Genomic DNA, 25,781 nt, shown 5'->3' on the forward strand with positions numbered 1-25,781 from the left:
AGTCCTACCTCTAAGTGAAGTGAAGCAAGTCACCGGTGTGTGGAGGGGGGAGGGGTAGCAAGCTACCCTTCCCCACCCCCCGCTAACTAGCGCGGGGGTAATTAACCCTCGTTAAAAACTATTGGCTCGTCATTTCAGCTGCGCTAAAAGTAATACCCTTTGTAAATAGCTAAGGTTTGTATGGTTAGGAAAAATACAAATTATCTTCGAATTTGTCATTTTAGAATATGTACAATAACCTACCAAGTTATCAGAACCGGGCTTCCTAAATACTTAAGAGAATTGCTACATACACTATTGCGTAGCTAACAAATCGTATCGATACGAGAATAGTTAGATGGCTTCAAACTGTTGGAACCTAGATTTATGTCTACTTTAGGCTCCAGAGCGGCCCCGAGACTATTTAATAAATTCCCACGAAACATTCAAATGATTGAAGACATTAAGGGTTTCAAGAGGAAACGGTAGACTTTCTTATTTCAACAGTCGTACAACTGTGACGATTCAACAGTAAATGAAAAATACGTGATATGAAACATTAAATACTCTGAACGAACAAGGTAAAACGACAGTGGAGGTCCTGTAGAGTATGGGGTTCCCCTACTGTATGGGATTGGAAAAAGTCATCTAAGTAAGTAAAGTAAGTAAATAAAGGAAGAGAAGAAGCTGCCTGGGCATAAGCCTATGAAGGGGACAGGCTTACCTTTGCAGTCTATGCAAAAGCCAGTGGGGATTGTAAGGTCAAGCCCCTAGTGGTGTATCATTCGGATACTCTTTGAGCACTTCAAGTTCCACCAAGTGCTCAAGGAGAAGATAATGGTAATGTGGAGGGCTAATGCGAAAGCCTGGGTAACGAGACTGTTCTTCTTTGAGTGGGTAAACCTCTGTGTTGGTCAGACTTTAAATAAATATTTGGAAGATGAGCTCTTCCCTCTGAAATGTCTAATGGTGTTGAACAATGCCCCTGCTCATCCTCCTGGCCTCAAGGAAGATATCCTTCTGGAATATTCCTTTATCAAGGTTCTCCACCTTCCACCTAACACCACCCCTCTCCTCCAGCCCATGGACCAACAAGTAATTTCAAACTTCAAGAAGCTCTATGTGAAACATCTCTTCAGGAGATATATCGAAATCAAGGATAGCACATTTCAGTATTGTGATATGCGTCCGACTCCTCGATCAAGTAGGTTTTGAGGCACATCTTGAACTCTTTGGGGAAGAAGCTGTGGCCTGATGCCGTCTCCGCACGTGACAACGAGGGATTCGACATAGGCCTAGCTGAAGTTGAAATCATTGACGATCCCAAACCTGTTCCACAACCTGAGGTTGCGGGAAGTCCATGGGCCTGGTCGTCGATGACGACATTGAGTTCCTCGAGGAGCACCAATAGGAGCTAACAACAGATGACTTGGAGTTGGAGGTCATGTAACTGAACGTTGTGCAGTAACAGTTTTCTGGTGGTAAAGAGGACACACATGACTACGATAACGGCAGAAATAAGGTGCTATATTATAAAATGTCAAATTTTATAGAAAAACGCCCCGAAAAGGCTCACACAGGTCGTGTTCTTGCTCAGTGTAATGACATTGCCTGACTCATTTCAGTAACATTTTAAAGAGTAAGCAGAAACAAGCTTCCTTGGTTTGTTTAAAGAGGCCATTAGTAGGCCAAGGGGAAGGCCAAAGTGATCGGAAAAAAAGGAAAAGTGGAAGTTAAAAAGAAATTGATGAAATTTAGAAAGTAAAAAATGTTAAGTTAAAAAAAATGGAAACAATTAGATTTTTTTTTTAATTTGTTACGTAACCGAAATACAAACCACGCTATTTACATAGGATTTACTTTCGGCGTAGCTGAAAATGACGAGCCATTAGATTTTTAACGAGGGTTAACTACCCCCGCGCTAGTTAGCAAGGGGGTAGGGGAAGGGGTAGCTTGCTACCCCTCCCCCCCACACACCGGTGAATTGTCTCGCTTCACTTTTGGCTCGGACGATGAGCAGACGTGTCTGTCTTTCGTCCTCGCTTTTGACAGCCTTAATCTGTTTCTTCTTTTTCTCAGACTTTGTGTGTTTGGAAGTTGGCCTCTACCTTCATCGCAATTATGCGCAAATGCCCTGGACTCTCCGGCCGCCCCTGTGGTACCTTCATGTCGGTGGTCGAGACGGATCCTCACACCCTTTGCCCGCAGTGTCGAGGTCAACGGTGTGCTAGAGACTTAACGTGTAGTGAGTGCAGGGAGTGGTCTACCTCCCAGTGGGAGAGGTTTGCCCGGCGGCGTAAGAAGAAGTCCAAGAGAGACCTTTCTCCTTCAAGGGTTGCCTTGAAGAAGGAAGGCTCCAAGGACTCTTCTTCCGCCGCCCAAACCACCTCCGAAGCTCCCACTCGGTCGGCCTCTCGTGAGAGACCGTCGAGTGGTAGCGTAGGCCATTATTCTGTTTACCGATCTCGGGGTGCGGGAGAGGGCGTCGCCTCCCATAGCGGGGCAGCTCCCCCTCCTCCTCCGGGGGAGGATTTTGATTCTCATTATGATGACCATGCTGTTTCTAATGATGATCTCTTTCAGCTTTGGGCTTCCTTAGGGCTTAAGGGCTTGCCCTCCAAGGAAGTCCTGTTTGACCTTATCCAGTTGGGGGCTGCTGTCAAACAATCGCCGGTAATAGCAGAGGTAGACCCTCAATCTATTGTCGACGTGGTTGTGGCGGAGGCTTCCGATGGGTCTGGTCAAACCTCTGCTGCTGCTGCTGTTGCGGACGTTGCTGAAGGCTCTGCCTCCCCTTCCGAACATCCTTCGAAGCGGAAGTTGAGTCCCACGGTCTCTCCTGCGGGTGCGTCTCCTCCCCGGGGGAGCGCACTGACAGAGACTCCTCTTCGGAGGACCGACGATGTGGATGACCTTCCTCGTGGCCGCCTTCGTCGTAAGGCTCGTCCTCCTCTTCGCCGTCGGGGCCTCCCCTCTCCCTATAAGGGAGTGAAGAGGCGCCTCTTCGAGTCGTCTCCGCCGCCTTCCCCTGCAGAGGATTCTCCTCGTCGGAAGCAGACCGTAGCAGCCACATCCTTGGACCTCTCCGCAGATTGCTCGCAATCTCCGTCTGCCAGACCTTCCAGTCCTTTGGGCCTACCTACACCTCTGGTTGCAGATGCGCAGCAGGCGCCTTCTCACCCCGTCACCCGACGGGCACCGGTCCCTTCGGGGCAAAGGGATGTCGCCTACGGTGTGGGCAATTCCCTTGCGCATCAGGGTTCCCCTGCGTGCTCAGCTGCGCGTTCGCGCGCACAAGCGCTCTCCTGAGTTGCAGCCATCAGACTCGCCTCTCCAGCTCTCTCATGCTCGTCAACGCTCACCTGCTCGCCAGCACTCGCCTGCTCGCCAGCTCTCTCCTGCTCGCCAGCGCTCCCCTGTTAGCTGTCAGCGCCCTTCTGTTCCTGCTGCGCGCCAGACGCGCCATCGGTCTCCTGAGCGCACACGATCTCCTGCTCGTCAGCGCGCACCTTGTTCCTGATGCGCGCCAACGCTCGCCCACGCGCCCTAGATCTTCGGATCTGGACGCAGGCAAGGACTTTGCTCCTTCGCCTCGCCCTCGCGCTCCTGTGCGCCCATCTTCGCCTGCGCAACAGCGCGCACGCTCCCCGGTGCGCACTTCAAGAGTTCCTGCATGTCCACGCGCCCACGAGTCTTCATCTCCTGAGCCCGACCGCGAGCGTTCGCCCTTGCGCGTTTCCTCGTCACCTGTTCCTGCGCCCCACCCGACTGCGCGTCGACACCCTCCTGCGCACCAACGATATCCTGAGCGCCCGCACGATTCTTCGCCTGCGCGCCAGCGCCCACTCGCCAGTGCGCCCGCGTGCGTTTATCCCCGGGCGACTGTGCGCCCGCGTTCCAGCAGCCCCCCGCGCGCGATCCCTTGAATGCTCCATCGCGCGAGCGCGACCCCCGTTCTCGCCGGGTTCCACAGCTCGTGCCTGCGACAGGGACGCGTACTTCCAGATCGCCACCGCGCAAGCGCAGGTCTCTCACCCAGGACCAGGAAGAGTCTCCGGAGAGATCTAGGCAACATTCTTCCCTTTCTTCTTTCCAGGTAGGCCCCGTTGTGTCCACTCCGAAGGATCAGGAGATCCCCTTCCCTCCAGCGGGGATTACTAACACTGTGTCCGTCACCCGTCAGTCTTGGTTTGGTCACCTGATGAAAGCGGTGGTGCAGGCTGTGAAGCCAGCCCTCGCTGATCTGGGACTCAAGCCAAAGACAGACTCGCCCCCGCTGAAGAGAAGGAGAGGAGTGGACTTCGTGGTGACTTATCCCAGGGAGAAGTTGGCTCCTAAGAGGTCTGTCAGGAAGGCTCCATCCCCTTCGCGGTCGTTTCGTTTTCTTCTTCTCCTGTGGACGAAGCCTTTCCGTCCTCAGAGTCCAGCGAGGCGAGGGCCTCTCCCACAGCACCAATGGGAGGATCCCCACCTCGAGGGAGAGAAACGTCTCGCGTGGAAGGTACCTTCCAGACCTCTTTGCTGGAGTCCTGTATCCCGGCCAGGAGGGAACCCAAGGACTCAAAGACGATTCCCAGGTCGTCGTCACGGATTCGTCCAGAGCCAACCAGACCACGGGAGAACGTCTACGTGTCTCCCCAAGAAGAGCCTCTGGGGACGGGAGACTTAGCTGCCAGTTCACAGGGAGGAGAGCAGCATGAGTCTGAGCATGCCTTCTGGCAGGTCTTGAATCAGATGAGGCAACTCAACAGGTTCAAGGACCCGGAGATCGCCCCTCGCGAATGCAAGGATACGGTCCTAGACCAAGTCTATGGTACCCAGAAACCCCCAAGGGCCAGCGCGGCTTTGCCTTGGTCCCAGGGGGTGAAGAGTGCCAGAGACAAGGTCGAAGATCAGCTCTCGGACCTCGCCTCCTCCAGCCGTTCCTCTGCCGGGAACAGACTCCTCCCACCTCCTCGTTTACAGAAGAGGAGGTATTTTGAGATCATGAGGGAGTCCAGTGTAGCTCTTCCCCTCCACCACTCAGTGGAAGAGCTCACAAGGGGAACTCCTCTTGAGAAGCTCTCCTCCCGGCAGGTGACATTCTCGGCTTCGGAGATCCTTAGCCAGGAGAAGGTCGCGAAGTGTGCCATGCAGGCCACTTCGTGGCTGGACGTCTGGCTGTGTTTTCTGGGTATCCTATTGTGCTCCGAGGACTTGTCTAAGGAGAGCAATAGGAAGGCCCTGGAGACCTTCCTCCTCTCGGGCACTCGCTCCATCGAGTTCCTGGCCCACCAGGTTACCAACCTGTGGGCCAACTCGATCTTAAAGCGACGCGATGCGGTGACCGAGAAGTTCCATCCGAAGGTCCCCGCCATGGATGTCTGCAGGCTCAGACACTCCTCCATCCTTGGAGGAAGCTTGTTTGAGCCCAAGGATGTGGAACGCACAGCTGAGAGGTGGAGGAAGTCGAACCAGGATTCGCTCCTCCAAAGGGCCCTCACATCTCGGCCCTACAAGCCTCCAGCTCCACAACAACATCAACAGCAGCCTCACAGGACACCGAAGCAGGCTCCGGCAGCTAAGACGAAGGTGTCTAAGCCTCGGCCCTTTCCTGTCAAGGACAAGAGGGGCGGTAAGTCCTCCAGGGGAGGCAAGGCTCCTAGAGGGAGCGGCCGTGGCCGTAAATGCTAGGAGTGGCAGTCCCCCCGCGTGTACACCTGTGGGGGGATGCCTACAAAGTTGCGTGCACAGGTGGCAGCAACATGGGGCCGATTCTTGAACGGTCTCTGTGATCGGCCAAGGTTATCGCGTCCCATTCACAACATCTCAACCTCCCCTGACAGCAAATTCAGTGTCGTTGAGCTCCTATGCCATGGGATCGGCAAAGGGGCTAGCCCTTCGGGCGGAAGTCGAGACCATGCTCAAGAAGGATGCTCTCCAGGAGGTCGTCGACGGCTCCTCAGGCTTCTTCAGTTGACACTTTCTTGTAAAGAAGGCGTCTGGAGGCTGGAGACCTGTCGTCGATCTCTCAGCTCTGAACAAGTTTGTCAAACAAACTTCGTTCAGCATGGAGACAGCGGACACGGTCAGACTTGCAGTGAGACCACAAGACTTCATGTGCACACTGGATCTGAGGGACGCGTACTTCCAGATCCCAATCCATCCGTCTTCCAGGAAGTACTTGAGATTCAGCTTAGACAGCAAGACCTACCAGTTCAAGGTACTATGCTTCGGTCTCTCCACAGCACCTCGAGTGTTCACCCTGATTTCGTCATGGGCGCACAGGAACGGCATTCGTCTCCTCCGATATCTGGACGACTGGCAGACTCTGAGTCGACCCTTCTTCGACACCGAGACATGCTTCTGGGACTTTGCCAAGATCTGGGGATCATGGTAAATCTCGAAGTCCTCTCTGCAGCTGTCCCAGCGACTGGTTTATCTAGGCATGTTATTAGACACCAATCTCCACAAAGCCTTTCCATCAGACGACAGGATAGCAAGGCTGAGGAGGGTGGCAGAGCCCTTCCTCAGGCGGGAAGAGCTTCCAGCCCAATTATGGTTAAGTCTTTTAGGTCACCTAGCCTCCCTGGCCCGTCTGGTCCTGAACGGCCGTCTCAGGATGAGATCCCTGCAATGGCGGCTCAAGTCCCGGTGGAGTCAGGGCTCCGATTCCCCGGACACTCTGGTCCCTATAGGACCCACGGAACAGGCGGACCTGCAGTGGTGGCTGATCGACGAAAACCTACGAAAGGGAGTGGATCTTCTCATCCTTCCCCCGGATTTGACACTGTTTTCGGACGCGTCAAAAGAAGGGTCGGACGCGTCAAAAGAAGGGTCGGACGCGTCAAAAGAAGGGTGGGGGGCCCACATTCTGAACCAGAGGGTCTCAGGCCTTTGGTCAGAATCAGAAAAGTACCTACACATCAACCTGCTAGAGATGAAGGCCGTGTATCTGGCTCTTCAGCAGTTCCAATGGACCCTGGCGGGCCACTCCGTGGTGGTGATGAGCGACAACACCACGGTAGTGGCTTATGTCAACAAACAGGGAGGTACCTTTTCACAACAGTTATCCCATCTTGCAGTAGAGATTCTGAGGTGGTCCGAAGTCCACTCGATAACACTATCAGCTCACTTCATTCCTGGCAAGAGGAATGTGCTCGCCGACAGTCTGAGCAGAGCTTCGCAGATAGTGAGTACCGAATGGTCTTTGGATCCTCAGATAGCCAACAAAGTCCTGACTTTGTGGGGTTCCCCGACGGCGGATCTGTTCGCGACGGCCTTGAATTTCAAGCTGCCTCTGTACTGCTCCCCAGTCCCGGACCCCAAGGCTCTCTGGCAAGATGCTTTCCAACAGCGGTGGGACAACATCGACGTGTACGCCTTCCCACCTTTTTGTCTGATGAGAAGGGTGCTCGGACCTTCTGCAACTCCTAACGGAACTACCGAGAGAACTTCCCCCACGACACGAGCTACTCAGACAGCCACATTGCAACATCTTCCACAAAGCCGTAGCCTCGCTTCGGCTTCACGCCTGGAGACTATCCAGCGTCTCCTCACGGAGAGAGGCTTTTCGCAGCAGGTTGCGGAAAGAATGTCTCGTCACCTGCGAAAGTCCTCCGCAGGAGTCTACCAGGCGAAGTGGAGAGTCTTCTGTGGTTGGTGTCGTGGGAGGGGTATCTCTCCACTCGATGCCACTATTCCAGCAATATCGGAGTTCCTCGTGTATTTGCGGGAAGAAATGCGCCTTTCGGTCTCGGCGGTGAAAGGCTATTGCTCAGCCTTAAGCCTGGCCTTTAGGCTGAAAGGAGTGGACATTTCTTCCTCGCTAGAACTCTCTTTACTCATACGTAGCTATGAGCTTACCTGCCCTCAGTCGGAAGTGAGACCTCCTCAATGGAACGTGGTTCGGGTTCTCAGGGCTCTGAAGAGACCTCCCTTCGAACCATTACGCCAGGCCTCTGATTGCCAACTGACTTGGAAGACGGCTTTCCTACTCGCGTTGGCCTCTGCCAAACGAGTTAGTGAGCTTCATGGTCTCTCATACGACATCGCCCATTCAAGGGGATGGGGGGAGGTAACGTTCAGGTTCGTCCCTGAGTTTGTTGCCAAGACTCGGAACCCTGGAGTGCCGGGCCCACGGTTCGACTCCTTCAGGGTCACGAGTCTCCGTTCTGTAACAAGTGACCCAGACCATCTGCTATTATGCCCAGTGAGGAGTCTGAGGCGTTACTTGAAGAGGACAGCTGCAGTTCGTCCCTGCGTGCAAGCGTTGTTTGTAAGCACGGGAAGGACTAAGAGGAGGGTCACCAAGAACACCATCTCGGCGTGGATTCGAAGGGTTATCCATCACGCCTTGAATCCTGACCCTCCTCCGTCACGTCGCCTTAGGGCACACAACGTCAGGGGCATCGCTACGTCCCTGGCCTTTAAGAGAAACTTCTCTGTGACGCAGGTGCTACAAGCTGGGGTCTGGAAGCGTCAAACAACCTTCACAGCCCACTACCTGCAGGGCGTGACCCACAGGAGCCTTGATACCTTTTCTATCGGCCCCGTGGTGGCTGCACAACAGCTGGTCTAACCTCAGGCTCCTTATTGGACAGGTAGCAGAAGGTTGAGGGCATTGTTACCCGGTCTCAGTCTGCGTGAATGAAAGAGTATGTCTGGCCCTTACTTCTTTTCTCATCCTCCCCTCTCTTGGGGAAAGCAGCATCCTGGTCTCTGCATAGCTGAACTCAACCTCTGCAGGTAAACCATGCTCCCTTGTGTTCCTAGTACAGTATTAAGTTGATACTGTCGCGTCCCCCATACCCTGACGACGTGGTATTGGGAACGTCCTAGCCTAGAATTCCACCTAAAGGACTCCAGGTCAACTTCCTAGGACGAGTCACACACTATTCCTCCACACACAAACTTATGTAGGCCGTACGTTCCTTGCGGAGCAAGGAACTTCGTGAGGTGCAGGGACCTTTTTTCTCGAGTGCTACTCGCTCGGATTCTGAGTCCCCGGGTAAAGCCAAAGCCAGTAAGGCTGGGGACTTTCCACCCTTCCTAAGGGGTAAGTCACCCTATGTAAATAGCGTGGTTTGTATTTTGGTTACGGAACAAATGACAAATTCGGAGATAATTTGTATTTTTCCTAACCATACAAACCTTAGCTATTTACACATATTTGCCCGCCAGCCCTGTCCCCCAAGACAAGTCCTACCTCTAAGTGAAGTGAGACAATTCACCGGTGTGTGGGGGGGGAGGGGTAGCAAGCTACCCCTTCCCCTACCCCCTTGCTAACTAGCGCGGGGGTAGTTACCCCTCGTTAAAAATCTAATGTCTCGTCATTTTCAGCTACGCCGAAAGTAAACCCTATGTAAATAGCTAAGGTTTGTATGGTTAGGAAAAATACAAATTATCTCCGAATTTGTCATTTTAAGTGTCTCGTAAAGTTGAATGTTAATGTTTTCTGCCATTTATTAATGTGCATCGTAAAGCTAAGTGTTCATGTTTTCTGCCATATGTCCTTCGAATTAACATTTTCGTAGTATTATTTTCCATTTATTATTCATTGTTCTAATAACTACTACACCTACAGGTATTAACTGTTAGGTTAGGTATATTGAATGATTCAAATGTATTTGGCTGTATTTCATTGTGGTTAAAGCTTTATTATAAAATTTAATGTGGTGTTTTTATAGGGCTTGGAACGAATTAGGCGATTTACTTGTAAAACTAGACTAATCATACTGAAAAATCATGAAGCCAGTCCAGAACAAATTAATTTCGTATCCTGAGGTACTATACTGTACTTGATTTGCCCACTGGTTTGCCAACTGATGCACCCAATGCATCCAGGATATTTCTTGGATGATTACTATGGTAGGAGACTCATAGTGAGATGCTCTTGGACTTCAGTCTCTCCACTGTTTTACCTGTTGTCAGCACTGCTACTATTGGATCAATCTGAAGAGGAGGTTGGATCTTGCCTTAACTGCTTGAGCGAAAGGAATTCCAAAGACTGACGATATGAGAGTTCTCCCTATCTACGCAAGAACCTACTACGTTAGCTCAAGGGTGTGCCTCAACCCATGAGTGGGACTGAATCTTTGATCAGTAGCTTCATCTTGCCCTTTATAAGTTCTGTGTAAGCCTCTCTAAGGTTGTTAGACTTCCTGATGAGGGTGGGACCTGAGTCAGGAGCAGAAGGATCAACTCCTTCCTTCCTATGCGGGTGGAGAACGCGACAAAAACTACTGCAAGATTGTCGTTCCCTTGGAGGATTTGCTTACCGGTCCAATAACTGAACGATGTCGATACTTTGCTGCGGAAGAATGGAAGATATTTCTCCAGATTCTGATTTTGAGCTGCCTGGTGTTCTTTTGCCATTGAGGCTGAAGAGGCATTAGGTGTCTTGGTCTCCGAGGGGAAGGAGGGAGAACGTGGCACTGAATGGCCTGACGACCTGTTCGACAAGTGCATGCCCTTGGAGGAGGAGGAGGAGGAGCTATGGCTGGAGTTACTGTATGATGATATGACAGTAGATCTAGGTGCTCCGAGGAGCTCTGAGAATGGATTTAAGGTGTTGCCTGCTCCTGATCTTTGTCACAACAGCGTATGGGAAGATTCCACCGGGAGGCATGATCTCTATTCACGGGAGGATCACTAGTGATTAACTGGTCCTTCCCCGAAGTCCGAAGAGAAAGAACCCCCATGACTTTGAGTGTTTGACATCTAGGTTGCTTGTAGAATCTAGGTGTAAAGGAAAGCGATATGATGTTGATCATTGGTGAGGAGGAACAAGTGACTAGGACTGGAATCCCTGGAGAAACGGAGAGTCCGGCACTCAAATTCACTTGGTTTCCATACATCGGGAGTCTTTCAGGTTGATGTCCTCTCACACTGTGACGGAGCATAAGGAGACTGGGTGCATAAAGGTCTTGCTCAAGGATCCTTTACATTTGAAAACTTGAAACTTGTGCTGATTGTGCGTGTGGAGGAGGGTTTCGCGGATAAGGTGGATGACGAAAAGAACTCTAATCTAACTGCTTCTGACACATGCGTGAAGGAGGCTTTCTTTGGAGGTAAGAGAAAACAGTCGTGTCTCTACCTCTTGAAACTCTTTAGGGCAGCTTTCTTTATCGGTGTTACAGAGCCATATCGTGAATATCCTAAGGCAGTAGAGGCTGCAAATGGGATACCCTGTATTATTCCTCTTGATATGAAATTCAGAGAAATCTAAATCCATATATTAGGGCTAAATATCTAATTTGTATTCGCTTTGGAACAAATCGCAAATTTATGGTAGATCCCAGTTTTCATTTTCCTAGAATAAGAAAAGCACAGTTCATGATAAGGCCCACATCAGCTAACCAGTAGTTGCTAAGCCCTCAGATGAGGACGGGATGTCCCCATCCTGCACATCATCTACAAACTTCTGTGGCCATCCCAGGTTTTTCTGAAGGTGTACCTGTGAATAGATTGGTTTTCTATTCTACGGGAAAAAGCAAATTATCTTCCAAATTTGTGAATTTACTTGGTACAGTATCTCCATTTGGAATGGGAATGATCAGCAAAGTTCAAGCTCTTAAGAATTACTTTACTTAAGCCATGAGAATGGAAATATTTTCATTACTAATCTAAGATTTTGCTTGTGAATGAGGGTCCACGGTTTGATTTGCAGGTTCCGAAAATCTGTGCATGAGTATTTAGTTAGTATGGCCAAATTTTTAGGGGTTTCAAAGATATTTTTTCTACGGAGGGCATTAATGATGATTTCATGATGGTTACATAGTGACAGTGGGATGAGATCTGTCCTGTAATTTCTCCAAGTTAGATATGGTAATTACTGTAGGTGCGGGTGTAGATCGGCACCTCGTAGTTCCGGGGGATGTTGAAGGAGAGGTCTAACTGGTGAGGGACCTATGGTCGTGGTTCTTACACGCCCCAGTTACTATACCGACACTCATTTGAGTGACCAAGCTGGATTTATTCCTGGCATTCCATGCAACTTTTTTCTCTGGTATATTTAGCAGTATTTATACCTTAGAAATGGTGCTTTAAGGAGCATTTCACTGGGCGACACAGGTCCCTCGCCCAGAAATAGATTTTTCCTTTGTCAAAATCCCTTTTTTGGTACAGCTCTTCTGGATTCATCGTATATTCATGTTCATTTAATTAAAGAACTCCAAATGTTCAAACTTGCAGCAAATGTTTTCATGTTGAACAGGCTGACATAATTCTTCTTATAGTTTATATATGACATATCTGTTTTGATGTTACTATTTTTAAAATGTTTTGTTAATTTTTCTCGTTTATTTATTTCCTTTCCTCACTGGGCTATTTTCCCCTTTTGGAGCCTATAGCATCTTGCTTTTTCAACTAGGGTTGTAGCTTGGCTAGTAATAATAATAATAATAATAGTGATGTATTAATTTTTTAAAAATATCCTGTCTTTATTTCGGTGCCTTCAACAAAGATTCAAGGGAGTTTTGATATTAAACTCTCCTTAAAAATTGGAGCTAATATAAATATAAATAGAATATTTTTTGTCTGAGAAGCCTAATAATGTAATAGGTTACAGTAATATTCTTTTGAGGACAATGTCCCACATAATTGGAATCCAGTGGTGTAAAACTCTTATGCCCTTCTACCTATGTTGTGTTGACTTCACATGTTTTTGTTCGTGTAATAGATTGTTGCAGGTTGCTCAGAAAGATTACAGAAAGAAAACTATATGAATTTTTATGGTGACTCCTGTTAAAAATTATATTTGTTTTTTGGTACATGCAGTTCCAAGTAGTAATATTTCTTTTCTGATGAAGTATATTTGACATTGATATACTGTAATTATGAAAATACAGCACAAGGAAGAAATTATACATTTTTGTGGACATTGAAAAGGGTTTTGACAGAAAAGATATCAGGTACACTCATTCAGCTTTGTAAGGAAGGGATTCATGAATCAAGCTTGTGGGACAAATAAGATACCACAGTTATAACATTATTTTAATTTTCTAAAAACCTATGTACATGACATTTACATAACATTAATTTATAATTGCTGTATAAAGAATAAGGTTTATAAAATATACCTGAAATAGGTTATCACTAGGTACCATGTAATTCAACTTATGTCATTTAGGGTTATTAAATTTTCCCCCTTATTTCAATAAAATTAAGACTTCAATATTGTTTTTACTGTTCATCACAGCTCATTCCATTTTCTATAATGTATTTCCCTCATCTTCAGAATTGCTTGCTTCAACTGCTTCCATGATGAAATTAGAATCTAGACCATCAAGACCTTGACTGATTTCCATTCTTTCATTATCTTTAGACATTTTTGAACTTTCAACAAGATCGTCCAAATTCCCAGTACTGCTGCTTTCACTATCAGACATCTCTTCAGTTTCTCCAACTTCCATTATTGAATCCTTCAAAGCTTCTTTCACGCTATTAGGTACATTATCGTCTTCATCATCCTCATCACTTATATCTAACTCCACTCCCTCATCCTCATTATCGTCACTTGGTTCGATTGGGTTTTCATTTATGATGCGCAGTAGTTCCACGTCAGAACCCAGCCTGTAAATGTGAAAAAAAAAAAAATTAGATTTATGTAATAGTTAATATTCAACTCACACAATTTTTATTCTATAAATACAAACTAACAGGTTTGGAGGTGAAGTGACATGCTGGAGGAATATATAGCCCAACCCAACCCACACTGTGCATAATGTTCCAGACATCACTCCTCACTTATAACTGCTGTGGGAGGAGTAAGGGTTTCTCAACTGGGACACTGCTGTGAGTTACGTCAACCTGTCAGAAATCTAAATTGTAGAATAGTACTTTCTAATTCAAGAATAACAATGAAATATATTCTATTACAAATTTGTTCCTACATGAATATCATTTGTCCACTTAGCAGTATAGATGTACTCTCAGTGCTAACTAACAAAGCTTGGCTGTCTTTTCCAATTTCAATTATTTTTCTGTTTTTAGTGGTTGTGTTTGAAAGATCATGTAAAATCAACATGTAGGCTGTGGGTCTGCCTGTGAATCCCTGGCCAGTCCTATTCATGAACAGGACTGAGATAGATTCTCATTTTTGTCCCTTTTTTATGGGGGTATGACAAGTGCACTCATCCCCCCTGTGATGAGTGTAAGGAGTGGCTGCCTTCTCAGTGGTCAGAGTACAGCAGGACTTAGACCATTACTACTAAGTGGGATTATTCGCCTCTTGGGTCTTTCTCAAAATCGAAGAAATCTTCTGGCGCTCCCTTCTCGCCCTCTGATACTTGAGTGTCTGTTCCTCTTGTCTTTCTCAGGCAGGAATTTGGAGAAAGATGGCAACCCCGACCTACCCTTGGGTCAACCTGCAGTAAGGCAGACTTTTCTTTTTCCCCTAGCATAGGAGGTATTTCCCGCTCTGGCATTTGCCAAAGACTACAATTCAAAGAGGGTACTATACTCCCCATACAGTTCTATAGTCAAAATTTTTTTAGTGAGGCAGATTTGCACAGACTCCCAGGGGTGCCCTTTTAGCTTGGAAAAGTTTCCTGCTATCTGACTGGTTAGAATTATCTTGTACAACCAATCAGCAATCAGGAAACTTTTCCAAGCTAAAAGGGCACCCCAGCGAGTCTGTGCAAATCTGCCTCACTAAAAAGAATCGACTATAGGACTCTCAAGTCTTTTGCTGCGGTGCTTTCATCTGGCACCCTATCAGCAGTAGTCACATGTCATGCTCTCCTTTAGTCAGATGAGAATTAAGGTACTTCCCAGTAAAGTGGACGAGAAAGATATTCTGACCACTACGTCCAGAGAGACACTAAATCTTCAAGCTCAGCTGTACGTGTAAGATCTCTTTAGGAGGATTGTAATCGTGCACGATTTTCAGAAGATAAATACGCATAAAAGTTCCATTTTGTTAGCCTTGTACGTCTTCATGCTAGCTGTAGATTATATGAGATGGCCCTCTAGGCTTTTATGTTTGTTGATTCCTCGTGGAGAAGTCGACTGGGGCTGGAGACCTGTTATTTACCCCCCCCCCCCCCTTGGACGAGCTTGTTGCAGACCTTATGAGAAGTCCTCCGGGATTTTACCTTCTATTCCTCATGGAATAGTTGACTAGATAAGGAGACATATTATTGACCTCTCCCCCTTGCAGGCTCTGTTCAAGAAGACTGCAAGATGCCTTCACCAGGAATAATGTTCATATTGTCTGGAACTGAACGATACTTGCTTTCATATATTAGTCAGCTTGTTGTTTGTGGAATGTTCTTCTGCTTCAGTCTCAAGGAAAAGTATTTCAGTTCAAAGTTAAGTCCTTTTAACTGTCTACTGCCCCAAAAGCGTTCACTCGAATGTTCAAACTGTCTCTGCTCGGGCACATTGCCACGACATGTGTCTCCTACGGTACTCGATGATTGGCTGTTCCTGTCATCGCATCGGGACAAGTTTCTCTTACTTTGTCAAAATAATCTTTCCAAGAAGAGGCGGGAATAATGACACACATGACAGCAGTGAGAGCCTTTCCAGTGTTCATGACTGGGCTGGGATGGTTCTCGAGTGCTGCAATGTTTCCATGCATACGAGGAGATTAGTTGCAGTCTAGTGTATGAAAATCCTCTCAATCAGTCATCCTCGAGTTCTTCGAATATATATATATACTATTTGTTCTACTTCTAATAATCACATTTGATGAATCTAATGAAGAGACTATCATTCTCCCCCACCCCCCCTCCTTCACCTTGAGTAAACATCAGTCTCCTTTGAGATCTGTCGTTCATCACCAGATCATTCACCTCATGACCCTGGGTCCCTATAATACTCTCTCACTCGTTTGCGAACCAGATCACTTGTCACCTGTTTCTTCTCGATGCTTTCTGTTCACGTGCTTGGAAACAGAACAAGTAACCACCCAGGATCTCTCTCAACGTTCCTACAAGCACCACCAAGATGCCGTATCCTATATTAGTCATCGCCGACAAACCTGCACTCCACTGAGCGACTAATTTCATATAATACGCTCAACACCACTGAGCGACTGACATCTAGCTAGTGTGCTTCCTTGCTTAGCAGTCTCCTGCTCTATCTTTTAGTGGCTAGTTGCTCTCTTATATGGGCTAAAGTATATGGTACTTCTTCAGCAAGTCTGAAAGAATCTTAGCTGGTGTCTTATTGACTAAAACCTCACTACGGGAGTTCCATTCAACTCTTGGCCTTGTTCTTGGACACTTCCAAGGTGAGGGTGGGGTTCACATGGATAAACAGAATGAAGGAATCCACACCAATCTATTGGAAATACAGACAGCCTTCCTTGCACTGCTAGTATTCCAACAGTACTTGTTAAGGGACTTAATATCACCAGGGGCAAGTTGTAACCTTGGATTGTATATCTTTCATAACAAAGATTTCTTGCCTTGTGGGGATCTCGGATTTTTAACCTGTTTGGAACACGGATAAACACCCAGGATGCATATACCTTTCCTTCCTTCTGGATGATTTGCTAACTAATCCAATGCCTTATTGACAATGTCTGGTCTCAGGGTAACCTTCATGACTCTGTCCAAAAGCCAAAGGGTACCACAATCTGATGAGATTCCTAGTCTATCCCGAGAATACTTCCCCAATGGCCCACTCTTCACTGTCAGCAACACCTTTAAAAAGACCATCTATTACTGGGGTCCCTTATGCTTCACAAGTGAAGACTATCCATCATACCTGTGACAGTGTTCCTCGACACCATTTCTTGGTTCTACCGGTACTAACCAAATGGTTGACACACTATCCTAAGATGTCGGGTCCTCTTCAGATAGCACCACAGAGCCCTCAGGGGGGACAAAAACATTTCCCCTCGATCTCCACGTGATGCTTCACAAAGAGAAGGGGTAGTGATCTTGTACCAAGGATTGTCTTCCAACAGGGTTCGAGTTCTGGCCACAGCCTGAGTGGTCACCTTTGACAGCCACGACTTAGAGGCATTTCTCTCGGATAAGAAATCCACAATCTGCAATAGAATTGCTCCAAATGGAATTCTCTCTCCCACAAAACTAATTTCAGTCAATTGACCCACTTTCCCTGATAGACAATTGCATGTCCCCAGAAATATATACAGTACTATGTCAAATGCCCTTTGCTTGCTGGAGATGCTGGATAGCCTCCAATTGTGAGGTTCTAAAAATTTAATGGACTGGTGGTGAACCAGAAAGTATGGCCGACAGAGGAGTGTGAACCATTCTCTTGGGAGCTCAATCATGCTAACAAATCAGGATACCATGATACCAATTGCAGGAGGAGGCCCACTTTCCCTGGCAGACAGTTGCTTGTACCCAGAAATCTATGCAATATTATGCCAAAGGCCCTATGCTTGCTGAAGATGCTGGATAGCCTCCAATTGTGAGGTTCTAAAACTGACTGGTGGTGCACAAGGAAGTATGGCTGACAAAAGCGTGAACTGTTCTCTTGAGACCTCAACCATGCTAACAAATAAGGGTCATGCTGAGGCCAGGATTATTCAATGGACAGATCGAGCTGAAAGGAGGGATATGCGCATCCAGGTGATACCATGGATGCTGGAAGGCGTCCTCACACAGCACAGGGAAGTAATACACGTGTGGCAAAGTGTATCCCTGTGGAACTAGGAAAGAAGCCTCTCTGCTATTCAAGGATTTAGAGACTACTCCAACCCTACAAACTGCCCACGGCAGCAGTGTCTGCTAGTACATTAATCCTGCCTGAAACGTTTGGCCATGCCTCTGCTTCGTCAACTCGCAGAAAGGGAGTGAACCTCGTTATGGAAGCCACTCATCACAGTACCGAGAGCCTTCTCAAGCATTTTTGAAATGCTTGCAGCACAAAAAAGGCTACTTGCATTTCTTCTCAGGTCGTATAGGTATGCACAGCTGAGGACACTTGCCCGTCAGGAAGCATAATAGTTGATTGGAACACCCTTAGTGAGGTTTATCCTCATTCAGTCAACAGGTAATTTTGGGCTGCGCCTCTTGTCTTACCAGAACAGGGGATCCATAGTGGCTGACCAGTGACCCTGCAAAAACCACTGAATATCTATGGTAGAAGGAGCTATGTTGAACAAGTTTCTCTAGTGAGGAAAGGTGGCTGAGAAGACTGCCACTGCTGAGCTGGTGGTACTGTTGTGGAAAAAAATGCCTGCGCATCCTCCCTGAGCTCTGCTGATGTGATTGTCTGACGGAAATATTTATTCCTGCTGTCTATCCCTAAGAAGTGTACTTCACTTCCCCAGATTGTGATAAAATACACGAGTTTGATCTTGATCCTGTAGCAACTCGCTCTTGTGGACGGCATAAATCAGTAGATATATCCAAAGCTGCTACCCAATTTACCAAATGAACACCTGGGGAACCATAGACAGTCCAAAGAATAGTCCTGAACTGGTGAAACGTACATTAGATGGAGAAGCGGAGGTACAGTTACAGTACATCAAAGAGGAATGATGTACAAGTATAGTACTGTACTTAAAGTATGCATCTTTCAGGCCCACTGAAAGCATGAAATCTCCCTCCCTGATTGAAGTAAGCACATACCATACAGTTTCCATCCTGAACTTCCTTTGTCAAACCAGCTCCCACTTCTGTTGACTTTTCCAGGAAGAACTGACTGTAGAAGCCCAGAGATTTTCTTGAATGACATAGTACATTTTTCTCCAACATCCCTAACATCTCTTCCAGGGTTTTCGGTGATATTGAAGGGAGCTTTTGAAAACTGCATACACAGGTTCTATCCAGGAATAAGTTGTGGATGGTACCGATTGGGGTCTAAAAGCAGGAACTGCACCTCTCGTTGCACCACAGCGCCGCTGTTTCCTTCAAAAGAAACTGAGTGCTGAATTAGGTAGTCCTGCAAAAAAGTTCTTCACTTTTCCACTACAATCTGCACTGAAGAGTTTCAAAGTAATAGCTATCTCTTTGTTAAATTGTTTTGAGAAACAGGAAACCAAGGCATCCTTTCTCTTCAAAACCAAGTTATACCACTGGTTTGCCAGGAAAAAATTCGAGGGAAGTTGTAAAATTACTGACTCAAAGGCCAATAAAGATACCTTCTAACTCGTCTCTAAAAAGGGTAATTCTATCAGTGCACACACTGACAGGTCTTCAACCATTGGAGGATATAATGCAGTATGCTTTGGAGCACAGAACCACCTTGGCTTCGTGGGGATCCTACTTTACCAGCTGGACTCGAGGGTTCTCAGATCCACAGACCTGACCTTCAACTTCATCCAAGGTCAAATTGACCACAAGAATGGCCTCATGCATTAGGGGCACTCAAAGGCCAATTATCTCCCCAAACCTGGGGCCAGATGAATGCCAAGGCATTCACAAATAAACACGTTTACCCTAGAGTGTCTGCCTCCGTCGGTACCAGTCCAAGGTGCAGTGGTCTACGGATAGCCAAATTTCAAGTGCCTTAATGCCTAGGTGCAGTAAAGGGTGTGAGAGAAACTGAATGCCCCAGAGATTTACCTCCTCTCCACGAGTATGACCACTCCTCTACTCCAAGGACCAACCAATGAATGTCATTGGGAGCTAATAAAAATGACAAGAATCCATGGCACTGATCACATCAAAGTAAAAAAAAGAGTAGCAGCATGTACTTCTTTCTCCCTCTGTGGATGAGGTCACTTCCCTGGCCCAAGGATTCATGACACAGAGCATGCACAGGTCTCCCTTCAGCGAAAGGAGCCCTTTCCAACCAACTACAGCAGGCCTAACTGGACTTGGACCTTTTCCTTCTAGAAGAAAAGAATCAAAATTAGAGTTGGAGGATGAAAAACAACATGCACATTTTTTCCTCTTCCCAGCTTTCACCCTAGACGAGTGAAGGTCTGAGAATCTACGATGACTACACCTCGAGGAGAGAAACCACAATAAGGACCCACGAGACACTAACAAGCAGGATCATAGACACAAAGTAAACAGTGGTTACCCAGGCTATATTTGGGGTGAAGGGCCACGGGAAGGGGTGGCTAACACTCAGGTGACAGGGTTAAGGTCTGTCACATGGATAACCTACATCCAATCTCAAGCTTGACAGCTTTTGGTGCTAGGGCTTTTTCTTTTCAGCAACAGCATCACTCAAGCATAAACAGTCCATTTGAGCTTAGGGGTACCATAGGGGACACCACTAGGTTCACTCCCATGCCTTAAACCATTGTCATTACTTTGAGAGACACTGGCAATGGGGTTACCAGGGATATGTACCCTTAGCTACCAACTCCTTCAAACAATTCAAGAAGGGCATACCTGAAAGACAACATGTTGGGAGAGGACCAATCTATGGTGGGGTGCGACGAACACCGGGGAACCCTAACACACCACCTGAACCTGAAAAGCCTAACAATGCAGATCTGAGGGCTCTCCTAGCTACTCGATGTAAGTTTCCCAGGGACTGAACCAAAGGCGACGGCAGCAGATGCATCCACCGAGATGGAATAAGCTACAGAATTTTTCAGCATTTACAAGACGCACAGGCAAAGGTTTGGATCTCTTCTTCCCTGGCAGGAGGTTAACTGCCACAGCACATGAAGATATTTGTGAACAATCGTGCACACTACAGGATGCACAGGGTGAGATGAAATTAGCTACAAGCTTCGGCATTTACTAGACAAGACACCGGCGAGGCTTGGTTTTCTTCTACCTTGCCACGGGGTACTCCTGCTATGAGGCATGGTTGTGAACAATCCTGTACCCTACAGGATGCACAGAAAGAGAGTGGATCTGTAACCAGTTTACTAATAAACCCGTTGCAACATCCCCACTTTTCCCGTCAAGTGCACATCTCGTTTCGCATCCATTATAAGTGAAACAACTTTCACTTCCTATAAGGAAATTGAAAATGTATGTTCGCAGGGCAGCAGTACGTCCATAGTGTACTATACTGTGAAGCTTTATCGACAGGTAGTGGAACTCGCCCGAACTCATGACCAGTGAAATTTAACTACCTCGTTAAGCAATTTCAACAGCTGTCTGGCTCGTGCTGAAAACATCTCCCTATCTAAAGGACAATGGTTTGCATTTTGGACAGGAACAAATGCTGACTTGTGGGTGTACAGGGCTTACCCACACAATCTATTGGATACTCCTAATTAAAGGACTTGGTTTTGTACAAGAAAATCCATTATAAATTATTTCCAAAAATAGGTCTACATCTATCTTGTGAATCATAACTTTGAGACTAAATAATTGGTTGATTTATTGAGGCAATATTCACAGGTGTTATGTTTTTAGGAGCAGTACTGCACCATCTGCAGTCAGTGTAAACTTACTACTCGAAAGGTTGAAGAAAACATTTACCTGTCATTGAAGAAATATAGACAAGTCTTGTGGGGAGACACAACAGCTTTAATGAAAGGAAATAGTCACAAAAACAGAAAGTTCATGGATTCATCAGACCTATTTACACAATTTCTATATCTAAAGGAGTAGGATGGTAATGCCTACAATGCTTACAGACTTACAGCTTGGTAGAGTTTGTGGCAGCCAGGAATGTAAATTTCTTATCGGAGAACTGATCCAGATTTGACATCTGCACTGTCCCCTACATTATGCACAGGGTTACAGCATTTGCAATGCAACAATACAACTGTACAAATACATGAATAAATTATTGTATTCAGCCACCAAGAGAAGAGAAGTTGTTACATTACCACAGGATTGCTGACCTAAAATATATAGAAGTTAATGAGGAAAAATAAAGCAAAATTTATATTATAAGGCTTGCAGAGATAATGATGTCCTCCAATAAGTATGCTGAACATTTCACAGCTATATATCATTAGACTTTTCAGTCTGTGCCAGCTAATAGTCTGAAATGCAATCAAACCTACAACTTAAAGAATGTTGATGAAACAGGAAGTAATTCTTCGATATTATCTAAGTTGAGAAAACTGTGCAAATTTCCTATTTTCAATGTCAGCAGGAGCAGACATATATAATTCTACATGTAGTTACATAATTCCACATGCTAATTGATAAAGAAAAAGATTATTTTCTTCTTGGATAGGAAGACAGGACAGGACTTTACTTCCAGCTATGAAGTAAAGTCAGAAATAAAATCACCGAGTTTATGAAGAATAGGAAATTATTTCTATAATCAAAGTTTAGAAAACTGAATAATGCTTCATGCATGAATTGAATTGTATTTACTAACACAACTTGACAAAGTTCATATGAAAGATATGATACTCATCATTTAGGAAAATGAGAACCCACCAGGAGCAGGATTACAAGAACAAGAGTCTACATGATTCATGATTCATGTGGGTACATAATTGATAATGGAGAGAAAGTTATGCTAGTCACTCTTAAGATGAAAGAACTGGTTGCAGTTCATAGCTGTAATATCTACAGAAACAGGATTGCAATATCTACATTAAGCACTCCTCATACTAAAGTTGATGAAAAATAAGCTGTAATGTAAGTAGAGAAGATTTCAGAAACTTCCAGTTTCTCAGAAATTTGACATGAACAGAAGTTAACTTTGTATAGTTTGTTAAAATCACTCATAAACTGCAGATAGCGGTATTTTTAAGACAACTGAGGAATCATGCTCAGACATTACACATGAGAAAAACTCATATTTATCCTCAGCACAGTCTCATACATCCAGAATTTAACAACTCATTACATTCATGCCCACGATGATCTACAATGAATACTTAGGAAGCATGATCTAAATGTATAAGAAGAGAAGTTTGCCAAAAAGAATATAATTCACAGCAAGGAGGTAATAAGAACTTGTTGGCCACCAACAAGCAGACATATGTACCAACAGTGTTTTGAGGGGAGACAAGACACCCAGAGTAAAGCTGTGTGTGCATCAATGTTCAACCTTGAATAATTTATGATTTCATCATTAAACTATGTTCTCCATTACTGTACTAGTGTAAGCTTTATAAACCTACAATGCCCATACCATAACACCTGTATAATTTTCCTTAAACTTGCTCCTCAGTTATAAGCACATCTGTCGACCTTCTAACAAGGGAATACCTAGCAAAAACTTCATTATCCTAACTTTATCACTGTTCAATGAATTAAAGCAATGCTTTGTATTTTATAAATGCTTGTAATAAAAATCAGATAACTTCCGTAACAATTACAGTAGCCAAAATAACAGGTCATTATTCCTCAAATGCTTGCTACTCCTTATGACAAAATTATCTGTCTTCTAAAGCAAATCTTTCATGTGTCTAGAGATGTGATTAATTTGTTAAATACTTACGGCTCACTTTCTCCTAGGGAGAGGCAGGCTGACATATATTGCAAAATATAGGAAGACTGATGCATTGCTGTCAAACGCCGGAAATGACGATCAGTGTATGGTATTAAGCCTTCAAGTAAATGATTCCACCCTCTCATTCCTTCTAAATCTTCTGGAGTCTGACTGGTAAGAACCACATTTAAAATACTCTGTAAATAGAAAATGAAAAATCTTAAAATGACTAAAGTTATTGTATGAATAACACCACCTGTTTTTTCTAACACTGAAACATACACTAACAATGTCATCCTTTTAACGTTAATTAAAAGGCACCTGACTACATATGGAATATCATCATGACAATTAAAAGGCACCTGAATACATATGGAATATCATCATGACAATCGCAAAATTAAAATACAAGAATCTATCTAAATTTAAACTAAAATATTTTACCATTTTTCAGTCATTACATACAAACCCTTTGCCATTTATGTGGAATTTTAGCGAGGAATAGCTATCCTAACCGCTTGTTAGTGGGAGGGATAGCTGGCTCCCTGCTCACTCACACACCTGGGTTGAGAACCCACTTTGTTTTCTGGCTAGGTAGAAGATGGACGTTGCCGCTCTCTTCGCCTACACTTGCCATTTGAATAATACTTTCAGGCTGAGTATTTGTGTACCTTCTTTATCCATTCGTACCTGTCCTGGTCCCGAGGGCCGCTCCTGCGGTACTTTCATGTCCGCCCTTGAGAGACCTTCATGTACGCCCTTGAGAGACCTTCAGGGACTGTGTCCAGCGGTCTAGGTGTGATTGGGATAACACCTGTAAAGTGTCAGGAGTGGTCTGCCTCCCAGTGGGAAAGGTTTAGGCACAAGAAAAAGAAGGCTAAGCGAGATTTTTCCATCAGGGTCATCCTCTAAGTCAAAGAAATAACGGACTTCTTCTCTAACACCCCGATCTCTTCCCGAATCTGCTCCCCTTCCGGTCCTTTAAGGGAACGGCAGAGTAGCATTGCAGCCATGTTAACCTTAGGTAAATCAACCTTGTGGGCCAAAGGATGGTACAGTTTCCCCTAGCAATTCGGTCTAGGCCCTACCCCCAGGGAGCGCCTGCTCTTTATCCGATTTGTCATGTTTTTGGCCATCATTGGACACCATCAACTCCAGTTGGGGGTTGAGCGGAAGCACACTCCAACTTCCTTGCAGGTGGAGCCCTCCCCTGAGGGTGCAAGTAATGCTGCCTGTCAGTCAGACTTTTGGTTTCCTGTGGCTAACGCCGAAGAATAAGCATCTCCCCTTGGGGCAGTAGGAGAGCAAAGTCCTAAGGAAGTTCCTCCTTCTGTAGAACATTTCAGAAGATCTGTTGTTTGCAAAAGCAAGGAATTCGTGCCCAAGGTGTGAATTACGTCAACGCTTGGGGGAGAGAGCATAGTCTAGGTGCTGTCCTCCTTCAGGAAAACTCTCCTTTCGTTAGCGAAAGAAAGCATGTGAGCAGCTTTTTTTGCATCCCTCTCTTAAGATATCTGGACGACTGGCTGACTCTAGCAGACTCATAGGCAACCCTTCTTAACACCGAGACGAACTTCTGAGTTTTTGCAAAGATCTGGGGATCATGGTAAACTTCGAGAAGCCTCATTTGCTACCCTCTCAAAGACTGGTATAGCTGGGCATGATAATAGACCAAACAGAACAAAGAATTTCCATCAGACGAAAGAATTCAGAGGCTGAGGAAGGTAGCACGGCCCTTCCTCAAACAAGAACTACCACCAGCTCAGAGCTAACTGCGTCTCTCAGGCTACTTACCTACTAGTAGCCAATAGTTGCCTCAGGATAAGATCCTGCCACTGGCACCTCAAGTCCCACCAATTCCCCGGACACCCTAGTTCATCTAGGGCGTGAGGTCCAGACGGACTTTAGGTGGTGGCTGGGAGACGGAAAACTCTGTAAAGGGGTCTATCTTCTTGTCCCTCCTTAAGAATTGATGCTCTTTTCAGACGCATCAAAAGAAGGGTGGGAAGCCCACATGCTGCACTGCACCATCTCCGGTCTGTGGTCCGAATCAGAAAGGTACCAGCATATAGATCTCTTGAGATGAAAGCAGCCTTCCTTGCCTACCAACAGTTTCTGGCGGGGCACTACATGGTATTAATGAACGATAACACCATGGTAGTAGCCTACCTAAATAAACGGCAGTACCTTCTCACAGCCCCTGTTTCATCTAGCAGTAAAGATACTCGCAGAAGACAACTTGGTGTCTCTATCTACTCGCTTCATTCCAGGCAAGAGGAATGCTTTTGGAGACAATCTAAGCAGAGCGACTCTGATATTGGGAGCTGAGTAGTTTTGAAATCATCTGGTAGCTAAAAAATTCTTGACTTGGTGGGGTTCCCGACTGTGGACCTGTTTGCAACTGCCTCAATTTCAGGCTCCTGCTCTACTGTTCCCCAGTTCTGGACCCCCATGGGCACACTGGCAAGATGCATTCCAACAACGGTGGGAGAACAAATGTGTACTCATTTTCCCCCATTATGTCTGATGAGAAAAGTCCTCAACCAAGTCAGAATAAGCAAGAACTTATCAATGAC

At 45.9% G+C, this 25,781-nt stretch overlaps 1 protein-coding gene and 1 long non-coding RNA gene across 6 annotated transcripts in view; one reads left to right on the top strand and one right to left on the bottom strand.

The window, feature by feature from the left end:
* The window catches only part of LOC137658817 (uncharacterized), a 77,076-nt gene that overhangs the window by 43,571 nt on the left and 7,724 nt on the right, over nucleotides 1-25,781 (top strand). For all 5 annotated transcript variants that reach the window (XR_011047438.1, XR_011047437.1, XR_011047436.1 and 2 more), the window contains 2 exons: nucleotides 13,623-13,755; nucleotides 23,232-23,379. This is a non-coding gene — a long non-coding RNA (uncharacterized lncRNA). The remainder of the gene's footprint in view (nucleotides 1-13,622; nucleotides 13,756-23,231; nucleotides 23,380-25,781) is intronic.
* Nucleotides 12,943-25,781, bottom strand: part of LOC137658816 (transducin beta-like protein 3) — a 76,367-nt gene continuing 63,528 nt past the window's right edge. Inside the window, exons 14-15 of the mRNA XM_068393888.1 lie at nucleotides 23,215-23,402; nucleotides 12,943-13,533 (exon numbers count right to left, since the gene is read on the bottom strand). Coding sequence (XP_068249989.1) covers nucleotides 13,173-13,533; nucleotides 23,215-23,402 — 549 coding nt within the window. The 3' untranslated portion in view covers nucleotides 12,943-13,172. The remainder of the gene's footprint in view (nucleotides 13,534-23,214; nucleotides 23,403-25,781) is intronic.

Source organism: Palaemon carinicauda, chromosome 19 (assembly GCF_036898095.1).
Source record: "Palaemon carinicauda isolate YSFRI2023 chromosome 19, ASM3689809v2, whole genome shotgun sequence".
NCBI classification, from domain to species: Eukaryota; Metazoa; Arthropoda; class Malacostraca; order Decapoda; family Palaemonidae; genus Palaemon; species Palaemon carinicauda.